The 11572-nt window shown below is 40.1% G+C and overlaps 2 protein-coding genes and 1 long non-coding RNA gene across 8 annotated transcripts in view; 1 reads left to right on the top strand and 2 right to left on the bottom strand.

Moving 5' to 3' along the window:
• Nucleotides 1–467: 467 nt before the first annotated feature.
• On the bottom strand, nt 468–6880 carry LOC108886026 (thymic stromal cotransporter homolog). 2 transcript variants are annotated; one of them, XM_018680628.2, is made up of 7 exons: nt 6078–6863; nt 5432–5602; nt 5022–5240; nt 4704–4875; nt 2950–3033; nt 1160–1316; nt 468–997 (listed from the first exon to the last, which is right to left on the bottom strand). In XM_018680628.2, the coding sequence occupies exons 1-7, from the start codon at nt 6549–6551 to the stop codon at nt 931–933; spliced, it is 1344 nt and encodes a 447-aa protein (XP_018536144.1). In that variant the 5' UTR covers nt 6552–6863; the 3' UTR covers nt 468–930. The 2 variants fall into 2 exon arrangements, with proteins under 2 accessions (XP_018536144.1, XP_050928788.1); XM_051072831.1 differs by lacking the exon at nt 2950–3033 and having other exon boundaries at nt 6078–6880.
• On the top strand, nt 2970–4741 carry LOC127142797 (uncharacterized). The gene is made up of 3 exons (XR_007813853.1): nt 2970–3020; nt 4355–4491; nt 4645–4741. It is a non-coding gene; the product is annotated as an uncharacterized LOC127142797 (long non-coding RNA).
• Nucleotides 6881–7301: 421 nt separating the features above from the next.
• LOC108886025 (A-kinase anchor protein 2) overlaps nt 7302–11572 on the bottom strand; it is a 75870-nt gene continuing 71599 nt past the window's right edge. For all 5 annotated transcript variants that reach the window (XM_051072829.1, XM_051072827.1, XM_018680625.2 and 2 more), the window contains one exon: nt 7302–10891. In XM_051072829.1, the coding sequence (XP_050928786.1) occupies nt 10712–10891 (180 nt within the window). In that variant the 3' untranslated portion in view covers nt 7302–10711. The remainder of the gene's footprint in view (nt 10892–11572) is intronic.

Here is an 11572-nt window from a genome sequence, read left to right as displayed (position 1 = left end):
TGATCATGGTCAGTATGTGAGAACTTCAAACGACAACTTACTCAAAATATACTCTTCTACTAAAATTTTGAGTTGTAATGTGATGTGTGACTGGTAATTGGATCTAATGTTATGGGACCATAATGCAAATAACTCTGCAAGTAAATTAACAAACAGAGTGTCAACAAGTCTGTAAACTGTTCTCACGCATAGGAACACTGGAGTGACCCAGCAGAAACTACATGAAGTTAGATCTTGATTCTGATTTGGTCAGGACAACTGATTTTTGGCCACACACTCATAACTAGTCAGGTAACAAATCCACAACAAAGTATAAACTCGAAGACAGCAACAGAAAGCCATTCATAAAGTCGGCAATGACAATAAAACAAATTAAAAACCTCACGGCAAGGCTGAAATCTCTCACCTCCCAATATGTGTCAGAATTGAATAGCATATATTCGATATTTACAAATGAAATAATGTGATCCAAAAAGACAAACTTCATTTAATGCGTTAGGTCAAATCTTTTCACAGTATAAAAAACTTCTCTATTTTAGGCAGCGCTCATGAGGGACTTTTCATGTCTGACGCAGTCACTGAAAAGTCTACATTATGTTGAAATCACTGTGGGTGTATTGTGGACGTGTCACTAATCTCTTTAAGGCAGTTTGGATTAATTTCACCGGCTGATGAAATCCACTGGTTGATGACATCTGCCTAAATCTCAGTCAAAACGTCAACAATTTGAAACTTTTTGTCAGACTGGTTTGAGATATTCTTCCCACAGTACCATTTCAGAAATCATAAAATGCTCATGTAAACATAAATGTTTGTTAAATATAACATCCATGTTTGTTCCTCCTCTGACAGTGCATATGGTTAAAGGAAGCGAGTCTCCTTTTGCTCACTTCACTATTCAGTTTCCGTCTGCCTCGTACCAAAGGCAACTCACAGCTGGTGAGTCAGTCTCTCTGAATCCTTCTGTCGCCTCTGAGGTGATCTGCAGCCGACGATACTGGAGGGAGAAACAACTCCAAGTCAGGTTTTATCACAGAAACAAGTATTTTAAGTCTAAGTTAAGTTTTTATGACTCTTTTCCAATGGTGCCTTATGTATAGATAAACAAACACTGACTGCCAGAAACTTTATTGTCCTGATAAATCTGCTAACTAAGTACCTGATGGGTATCATTCCCAGTACTGTAAAGATGCTGGCCAGCGTGAAGACGAAACCTGGGAACCAGTCCAGGGTTCTCTGATAGATCTTAGTAAAGGCAGGGATGTAGGCCAGACCGGCAAACTTCAGAGCCAACTGCAGGAAGGTGAGAGTGGTGCCTGATGGGAAAGAGAGACAAACAGATTGCTTTAAAGGAATAGTGTGACATTTTGGGAAATGCCCTTATTTTGCTTGCTATCGCAGACAACCAGCTAATGCAGTTTGTGTTTTGTGCACTGTAAGATACATATTTTTATATTTTTTATTTTCCTGTATGTGTGTGAGGACAGGAAAAGGGTTGGTGTGTATGTTTGAATTGCACTGACTACTCAAGCAGACATTATCTCAAAGCAAACACAGGAGGAAAAATCCCAGATAATAAAAATAACACTGGTTCTTTAATCATCAACCAGCGTGTATGTTTGTGTGTTTGTGTGTGTATGGTCCGAGAGAGGAAGCATGACACTCTGACTTGTGACAGAACAGGCTCTTAAAGATAAGTCCTCTAAAAATATAAACCAGTCTGACTGGCCTCACAGTATTTTTCCAGGATACACCACTCCTCTGTGGGTGCATGTCTGCATACCTGTCCAAAAGCTGCTACTGTTCACACAGTGAACACAGGACCTGAAGAAATAACATGACGGGAGCTTGATCAAAATAGATGACTATATTTCTCCCTATAGAAAATTATTGTAGATGGGTGGCCTCAAGTGGCCTCAAAAGCAAACATGTGCTGTATAACTGTATTGAAACAAAATGTTTTCCATGTTTAGGATGTTGGCTAGCCCTGCACATAGTTGTCTGCTAATTCAGGAGTCACTGAGCCAGCAGAGCTCAGAAAGCCTCCTCCCTTCACCATGCAGTTGCACAATAATCTAAGCAGTTGTTTGCTGTGTTTTGGAATGAGTTTCCCCATATTCTGTTTCTCAATATATTCATCCATTAGCTATACTGCTAGTCCTTTGAGAGTCACGAGGTGGGGGTGGAGCCAGTCCCAGATGACACTGGTTAAGTGGCAGGGTACACTCTGGACAGGTCAGCAGTTTATCACTGGGCTGATAATATAGAGACAAACAACCATTCATTCCAGCTGTCCCATTACATCTGCTGTTATTGTGATCTATGTGTTTTTTTAATTGCAAGAAGACATGTAATCACATATCTTTCATCACAGCCACTGCTTACGGTGCGACACAGATATGATAACATATAAATGTAAATGGATCCTCTAGATTTTTTTTCCTCTGAACTGTCATTGACCCTGTGACTGCAAACTCAACTTTCAGGAAGTGTCAAATTGTTGTCCCTCTTCCACAACTTCCTCCTGTCCTAACTTTGACATAATCTGTTGTCAGAGCCTTGATTTATCTTGTGTTGGAAAAAAAATTGAATGAAATTTTATTTCTAAAGGGAAGGTTCACCCAAATTAGAAAAAAAAAAACAAGAACATTTTTTTCTCTTATCTGGCTATGTTTTGGTTTTATTTGCCCAGGTTAAGATGTGTGTTTCTGGTTCCACCCCAGTACAATGAAGGTTAATATAAGTTAAGGTGTTCACAGCATTCAGTAGCAGCTGTATGCTGTAATTTCATGCTTGTACAGTAGTAAAAAAAACCCAACATATTTCTTGATTGCTTTAACTGTTCAATTATCCCTGCTGTTTTTATTACTCATCTGTGGTGCTTTTGCACACCTACACACACACACACACACACACACACACACACACACACAGAGGTTGCATACTCACCACATGAGGACGCTGGCACCTGCTGTGAGAGCAGAGATCTGATCGTGGGCATCGGGATGAGAGCAAACAGGGTGAGCGAGCGAGCTACAGAGAATTAAACACTCATTAATTTTCCTCTCTCTCCACAATGTCCCTTTGTGCACCCCACCACCCACCACTGCCATCCACCTTCTATTTTCTGATTTTCTGTCAGGTTTGTGTGTCTATTAGAGCGGTAGCCAGTTTTGTATTATCTCACCCACGTTGTCTTTAACAATCAGCTTTTCGTGCCGAAGTAACACTGTCATCTGTGGCATTTGCATTAAATATGAGGGTCCATTTTGTTTGTATCTGGCACAGATTTTGAGTAGTTAGATTATATCAGCTTCATTAAGGTCTTTTCGTTTGCTGTTGCTAACAGCTTGTGTATACTAGCTCTTTCCTCTTGCAAAGAAAATGATGGTTTTACATTTCTGCTTTGTTTGGAAGAAACAGTAGAAGTGGGTAGTTAGCATGTGCAACACGAGCGTAGCACTTAGCAGTAAGCATGACGCTGCAGCTAGCACCCAGCTAACTGAGCGTATTACAAGGACTTAGCTTAAGCTAACAAAAAAAATGTCAAGGCTATAGGAAGTGAGCAGAAAAATGGGAAGAAAGGGGGCGTATGAGTACTCGGCGTTTATATGAATTTAAATGAGTTGGGGCGTATTAATTTCATTGGTGAGCTTTAGAGGCGCTGGTAAGCATATTTTATTACTTTTGAATAGAGCCATGCTAGCGGTTTTTCACCTATTTGCTAAGCTAAGTTAGCCAGCCGCTAGCACTAGTTTTATATTTAGCGCACAGACATGAGAGTGGCTTCAGTCTTCTCATTTAACTCTTGGCAAGAGGCTAATAAACGTGTGTCACGTAAACAATTGCAGTAACTTTATCTTATTTCTATTTATGTGACTTTTATCAAGAAAACTTTCTTTTCTATTAAGATGAAGTCCCTGTGGAGCAAATTTAGTACCACTGGATAATTTGTTGATGCAGTAAAACAACAATTGGATGCTAAATGATAAAACATAGGTGGACAAAAAGCTTGTGGTGGATAAAGATGTTTATGGTTTCTACTCACGGTCAGTTCTTTATTTTTGTTCCTATTTTGTGCTGATGACCTAGATCTGTCACAAACTGATACTGTCCTCTAAGGCTTCTTAGTGTTAGATGTAACGTAAGCAATGGTCGACTTTTAAAACAGATAATGTGAGCTCAGTTCTCCTTTCTTACTGACTCAAATCTTAAAAACAAAACAAAAAAAACCATCAACAACCAAGCATGGACACTTTTCTGTTTCTTGTATTGGCTATTTGGTTTAAATGAGAATGAAAGACGAGTTGACTCTGAACACCTATGGGAACTAAACATTGTCTTTCATTTTTAGAACAACCTGTTAAACCACAAGGCCACATGTGAAAGACAGTGAGGGTTTTTTTTTTACTCTGGGAAAACACAGTCTGTCAACATCAACAACACTATGACTGACTATGCCTGGCTTTCTATTCACAGGTCATGCTACATGTGAGAAAAGATGCCTTCATGATTATTATTATTATGATCATTATTATGATTTGCTTTTGCTTCATTTTGTTGAGAGAAAATGGTGGTGGCCTTCTTTAGAGAGTAGCATGAAGATGATATGGCATGAGCTTCATGAATTTCTTTTTTTTTCAGGATGGATTGTCTGTTGGTCCATCACAAACTGTGCCTCACGCCAAGATGCTCAGTCTTACCGAGGTAGAACATGTAGGTTGCTGTGACGAAGGACATGAAGTAGATTCCCGAGGCGAACGATATCATGCCTATCAGGATGAGCATGACGTCACTGATGCAGCGACGGAACAGGATGACACCGAGGAAACTGGTGAGGAAAATTGTGCAGCCTGCTGCATTCCCATAACCAATCTGGAGAAAGAGAAAGGAAGAGAGAAAGACATAAAAAATTAAAGAGAAAAAAGAAAGACAGAAACACACAATCTATGCCTGTGCCCAAAATTCCTGTAATCTGTGCTGCGTCAATATTGCCTTGTGCAAAGAGAGGAAAACTTCACCTGGGTGGCACTCCAGCTGAGTGGCTCTTTCATCACAAAGACGCCAAGTATTTCTATAGCTCCACCCACTGCAAAGTCGTACAGGATGGCAGCCATGAACAGCATAACCACATTCACCATGTTTATCCCAGCAGGAGCCTCAACAACAGCAGTATTATCAGGGGTGTGAGAAAGAAGGTGGCAGTTCTCCTCAGGCTCTCTGTCGGACACGTGTTTCACCTTTAATTAAGATGGACACACGTTTAACATCTGCATGAACTGCGTACTGCTCAGCAAAAATACTAGTTCCCTGCTAAATGTGGGGATAAAAGATAAAAAATGTGGTGCAGACAGTATGAGAACAACCAAAACACATGCATCACACATCTGCACAGGATATCCTCTGTAATATTATACACACACACACTGACCTGCAGCAGGAATATGGAGTGTAGGAGGCAGAGCAGGTGCAGCAGTAAGCTCACTATGAGCAGGATGATTCCTTCTCCCAGGCTGGCTGTGTACAGCAGGAACAAATGACCTGACACCAAACTTCCCACCAGACCTGCCAGCCCATACAGCAGCTCCACTCTCATCATCACCTGCATGGGATATAGACAAATGCTGCTTCTTACAAATTATTACAGTACAAATTAAATCCTTGGTTGAGTTCATGAGTTTGAGTCCATGAGTTTTGTGGAGTTATTTTAGGCCACATTTAGGGCCAAAAATGTTTTTGCATAATTAGGTGTTGCATAGTTTCACTCAGTTCTTTTACATAATTTAGGACATTTAAAGACATATTTTGTCCCGAATGCAGGAGAAAAAATAAGTAAAATCTATTAATACTACTGTCAAAAACAACTCCTACACTGAAAATGATAAGACTGTCCCCAATTTCGTCATACTGTATTTATAGGAAACTCTTGTCTAGTTATTACCTTGAGTGATACTTCCAGGTATAGTTTTTCTTTATAATGATCAGACAATAGCCTATAATTTAGTTGTGTTTTGTATCTGAAAAAGAAATTTAGATTTCTCCGACAACTAACAGCAACACCGTCCGAAAACACTGACCTTGGACCGGTCAGTCGCCGTGGAGCCAAGCGACGCCAGCGTCATCACGCCGGGCCAGTAGGCGCAGAATCCGCCGGACAGCCCGAAGAGAACCGCCGCGCCGAACATCACCTCCACCGGCAGCCGGAATATGACGACCAAGAGCAGGCCGAGCCTAGACAGCACGTACCCGCCCAGGGGCACCACGATGGGGGCTTTCCTCCTGCCGCGGTCGCTTAACTTGGCCAAGAGCAGCGCAGGTATGATCGGAGCCAGCCGGATGATGAGGTTGTAGGCCATGAAGAAGTCCGTCATGGCTTTCTGTTGGCTGTCCTCCCTGGAGAGATCGGGATACGTGGCGTTGGCACACCGGTCTTTAACTACCAACGCCAGAGCGGTGTCGAAAAGAGTGCTGCCCAGCATCTCGAGCACGATAATCGGCTCCACTTGACGGAGCACCGTGAAGGCAGTTTGACACAAGTTCGGCAGCACCATGATTTTCTATTTTTTAGGCTATTCAGAGAATATCGGCACCCCTCACTAAGTAAAACTTAAAGCGAAAAACAGACTAACTGTGGAAAAAGGCTGAAGTTACTGCTTTTCATTACTACTGAATAACTAAATGCATTCAGCCAGGGAGAAAACATCACTGTTACTCCCACTTCCTCTTTCTCACGTGCTCAGCTGGCTTTTTGAAAGAAAGGCGTGAGCTGAAAGTTGTGTTTGTATTGTGAGATTTGGGGAACCACCTGCCACACTCAGGTCCAGGAACATTGGCATGGCAATGCTGCATGGCTGGCCAGTTAGACTTAAATTAATGTTTTATTCCAAACCCATATAATAACCTTTTGTTGTTTTTACTGTGTGTTTTAACCCAATGAGAGATAAAACACATTGTTGAACTCTAATAGGTATGGAAGCCCATTACTGCCAATATAATGAAAAACAATATCCATTAAATTATTATAATGAGAAACCTTCTCAAAATAATGTTTCTCACTGTCTTGCGATACTAAGTCATTATTTCATATTAAAATGACTTACAGGATCTTTTTCTTCATCACATTGGCAGAAATACTTCCATACTAACACACTGTGTGAAATGGTGTGCCAAATGTCATCAGTGTTGCAGGAAGTGGCACTAACCACAGTTTACACTCATAATAGTTGCTGCATCATATGACAAATGTATAATTTCAAAGTGAAAGCATTTTTTTAAATGAACCACTCAGAGATCCAACAATCTACATGTTTTGTTTTTAATGAGAAAATATTCATAATATGTATAGTAGGTGTATAATTGTGAGCCTTACATGTGCTATAAAATAACAAAGCAGAGTATGAGCATACAAGTGGTTAACATAGGGACAAAGGTTATATACTGTATGGTAAGGTTGCTTTGTCACACACATACACAGTGTGAGTCCCCCACACTGAAGCTCTGGTGCTTCTGTGAGGTGAAAACAAGCTACCAGCATTTAAAATGATAAATAAATCATCTCTGCACCATGAATTCAAACAGCAAAAGCATAATAATAATAATCATAAATCACACAATTATAACTCCTCTGAGTGTGCATGATGTCTGTTACCTTTTCAAAAGTGTTATTTAATGAGAACTCCAACAGGTTTTGGGGGTTTGATTGTGTCCTTTGAAGCAGAAATGAGGACAGCGTGTGTTTGTGTGTAATAACACAGTTTAACATGTTATGTGATGCTGCAGCTACAGTAAACTAGAGAAAAGCGTTTTTGCTTCTGTTAATTAAAACTCAAATTGTGCTGTGAATAAAGCTAAGTGGGTGCTCAACTGGCATCCAGAATAGGCCACTGGAAAACAATCATCACAAAGGATCTGTATCAGTTATTCATCCTGAAAAAAGGTCTGTTGAAGCTCATGTCTTCACTACAATCTCATATATATACCCAGTATAACAAGTGCTTTTAGTATTGTCTGACAACTTGAATTATGTTGGTGACGTCTAGAAAAAGCTTTTGTCGTCCTGTCACTGTTTGTGAGCCCAACTGACTTTTTCATTTGTCCCTTTAAATTTTGTAGCAAAGTTAATCTCAAATCAGCATCAGCGACACTGTACCTCTGTTGCATCTGTTGTATCAATGACACTTCTGTCTCTCATAAAAAGGGGCACTAGGCCTTTAAATACTTTTTTTCATTTTATATATTATTAAAAGTGTAAAAAAACAACAACAACAAAAAAAAAAAAACCGGGAACAACTAGGATTCTCTTGAACTAATGTGAGGTTTTTTTTTTTGTTTCAGGGGGAAATGGGTACATCACAGAGGCAGAAGTCCTTGGTTTTCACCTCTGGTTGGTGGAGTTGCTGGCATTACACTTCCTACAGAGAGCATGTTAACCAGACAGCTGAGTCAGACAATTCGCCGAGAGGAGTTTGAAGTCATGCTGGGGCTGTCCCAATAAATACAATACAGATTCATCATTGTCAAGGGTTAGTATCTAGTGTTCTGTAATTTTTTTCCATTGTGAGAGTTTACCTCAGTGTATATTTATATTTCAGGCATTTATCTGAGGATTTTATTCAGTGTGAGAAAACTGGGAGGTCAGTACCTTGCTAAAGGACACTTGGACAGGACACACTGGTGATGAGAACTGTAACCTTTGGTTTACAGAAAAAAAAACTGATATCCTAATGCTGAAAGAAAATCTCTAAGGCTTCAAAATAAAGACTGAAAAGTAGAATCATTTCGCTACTTCTCAGTTAAAGTGGTTCAGAAATACTGTATCTACAGCCATGCTCACACATTTCTACTTTTAATTCCCATCTCAAGACAGTCCTGTAGGCCCCCTAGGATTTACTCTGATTGTGTTTGCAGTGTGTTAAGTGTTTTAATTTTGAAGCTGAACCTTGTTGTCAACACCTGGACAGTCCACAGTATCATTAAACTCACAGATGCCTGTACTGCTGTATTTTTTCATCCATTTAACAAAACAGAAAAATCACATCATCCTGCAAAATCAAAGCTCACAATATATCCAGTAAAAACATCTGACGACGCCAACTTACAGTATGTTAGTGACATAAAGGTGAACAGAAGTCTGTTCAGCTTGCTGTTACTGATAGTCAGTTGCCTTCTTTTTTTGCTGCTTGTTGTGTGCTTGTTTCAGGTTAGGAAAGGAGTGTGATGCCATGCACACAATCAGTACTTTTTTAAAACAGACTTAAGAGCTTAGGCTGAAAGTTTTCTCTAAATAACAACATTCTGTTTTGGTATAACAACTTTTTTTTATAAAAAGCTTTTTCAATATTTTTCATCAAACTTTATCCTCAGCTAGCAAGGTATAGTAGATAGACGGCAGTTGCCCCACTGGAATCTCAACATAGTACATGTTCATATATCAAATACACAGTCCTACCTCAGTATAATACATGAAACAACTGCTTACATCAGAAAGCACAGGTCAACAAAGCTGCGTAGCCAGCAAAGATAAAATAAGTGATTTTTAGAATATAAAACCCCCACCCCAGCCCTTTCATTAATACACACACTGACTGAAGCAACACGACAAACATGACCTGCAGTCTCCCCCACCTCTCTCCTCCTGTCTGCACTTTATAGATTTATAGATCTCTGAAGAATAGTGTTTTGTAGACAGACTATTTAATGTGGTTGCTTATTTTCTCTAAGGTCTACTGCAACCGTAGTAATACAGGATAGGAGAAGATAAAATACGTCATACATATCGTGCATTCAACAACTACTGACAGGTCTAAGGCAAAGTTGCGCCATGATGCTAGTTTTGCGGATTTCCTCACTAGCATTTAACGATTCAAGGAGGCTGACCCTCGAGTCGGCACTTAAGATTTTAATATGGATGCTTGAAAGGAATGCCAAAGCTCCCACCAACATGTTGTCTGTGTGTTATGTCTGTACAGTGGTGTACTGTGGCACTGCAGGATGTAGAAGAAAAAAATTCTACGGGTTTTGATGGTGACGCCTTGGGTCCCGTTCGGCTGAAATCCTGGAAAACATCACTGCCTCCCTGCAGCATCATCAAAGTCAGGTAAAGATTATTTCAAAATTACAGCATCTGAGCATGTGATTAGGCCCCACTCTTTCTCCTTTTTTGATATACACTCTGCGTATACCTGCTTGTCTTTTGCTTTTGTCTTTTTTTTTCTTCTCCCTGTTGGTAATAAAACCCTTCCCACACATTTTGAAGATGTCTCTTATCAAGCGCACATTTCTAAAACCATCATCTTCAAGTCTCTTGAAATAAAATCTTTAGATCTCAGCCCATATTTCAACAATAAAATTGCAGATAAATGAAAAAGTCCTATGAATATTTAAGTCATTCAGCGTCTACCAACTAGAAAAAACCTTCGATCCCAAATAAACTTCTGCTTACTGCTCCTGAACCACCATAAAACCCTTTCAAAGTGTCTCTTGCATCTCTTTCTTCAAACTCACCACAACACTTCAAATGTCTCTCACATACTCAGTCTTTTAACATGCTGTTCCAACTTCAATCCTCAGGTCCAAAAATCATAACTTGATACATCTCCTCGATGAGCCCCATGGGTCATGTGATCATCAGAATACTATGAGTAAAATAAATACTGCTTCCTTTCTTTGTCCTTTCTCTTTCAGTCTCTCCATCTTCCTCTTTCTCCTCCTTTCAACTCAGTCCCTTAACTGTCTCTGAAAGGAGTTGTTTACTCCTCCTCCTCCTCTTCCTCCTCCTCCTCCTCCTCCTCTCTTCCTCCTCTTCCTCTCCTTCCTCATTGGCGTAGATACCGGCCTCCCACTTCAGTGCCATGTCGCTTTTCCTCCTGGTGACCCGAGTGGCCTCCAGAACCTGACAAATACAAAACAGCCAATCAGATGTACGTACATTCATTTTGGCATGAGCTACCAATTAACAAAATCCATGCTTTTTTCCCAGCTCAAGGGATATAATGGCGACACAATCATTAAAAAACACACAACAGTAACTTTAATATGACATGCAGTTTATGTCAAACGCTGAGGGAGCGCTTGGTTAAACCACCCTGCAGTAGAGGTTTCAGGTCTAATAACCTTGAGCAACATTTGTCTAAATAAACCACCAAAATAAAGCGCACCTGCACCATTTGACAATAAAAAAAGGTCATCTTATTCCATTTCAGGGAAGGATTCATGCTTGAACACCAGGGCTGTTTCATAATTCACTGTCCCTCACACACACATGCCAAAACACACACACACTTACAAACACATAAACCCATCTTCACACATGGGGAAGATTTCTTTGTGAGCAGGAATCCAGGGTAATTGAAAAGAGGGTGAAAGTGAAGTGGATCATGGGTAGAGGTGCATTGTTGAGGTCTGATATAATGGCTGCAGTAATGATGATGATAGAAAATGACTCACAAAACTGAGCCCAGTTATGCTGTTGGAAATGGAAGCACTGATGGCCTCAAATTGAGGATAATCAAAACACACATTCACCAAATGTAAGAGCTTAGACTGTTTTTCATCCAAAATTCAGTCATTAACT

The sequence above is a fragment of the Lates calcarifer genome, linkage group LG9 (genome assembly GCF_001640805.2).
Source record: "Lates calcarifer isolate ASB-BC8 linkage group LG9, TLL_Latcal_v3, whole genome shotgun sequence".
Classification (NCBI taxonomy): domain Eukaryota; kingdom Metazoa; phylum Chordata; class Actinopteri; family Centropomidae; genus Lates; species Lates calcarifer.
The sequence above is the reverse complement of the archived record's forward strand: the minus strand, read 5'-3'. Positions and strand labels throughout refer to the sequence as shown.

Bases quoted from the DNA above. Each gene is read 5' to 3' on its own strand.
- LOC108886026 (XM_018680628.2), bottom strand. From the start codon at position 6,551: ATGGTGCTGCCGAACTTGTGTCAAACTGCCTTCACGGTGCTCCGTCAA. The intron at 4,876-5,021 runs GTGAAGTTTTCC...CTCTTTCTCCAG, and splicing joins TCAGCTGGAGTGCCACCCAG to ATTGGTTATGGGAATGCAGC. The intron at 3,034-4,703 runs GTAAGACTGAGC...AATTCTCTGTAG, and splicing joins AACCTACATGTTCTACCTCG to CTCGCTCGCTCACCCTGTTT.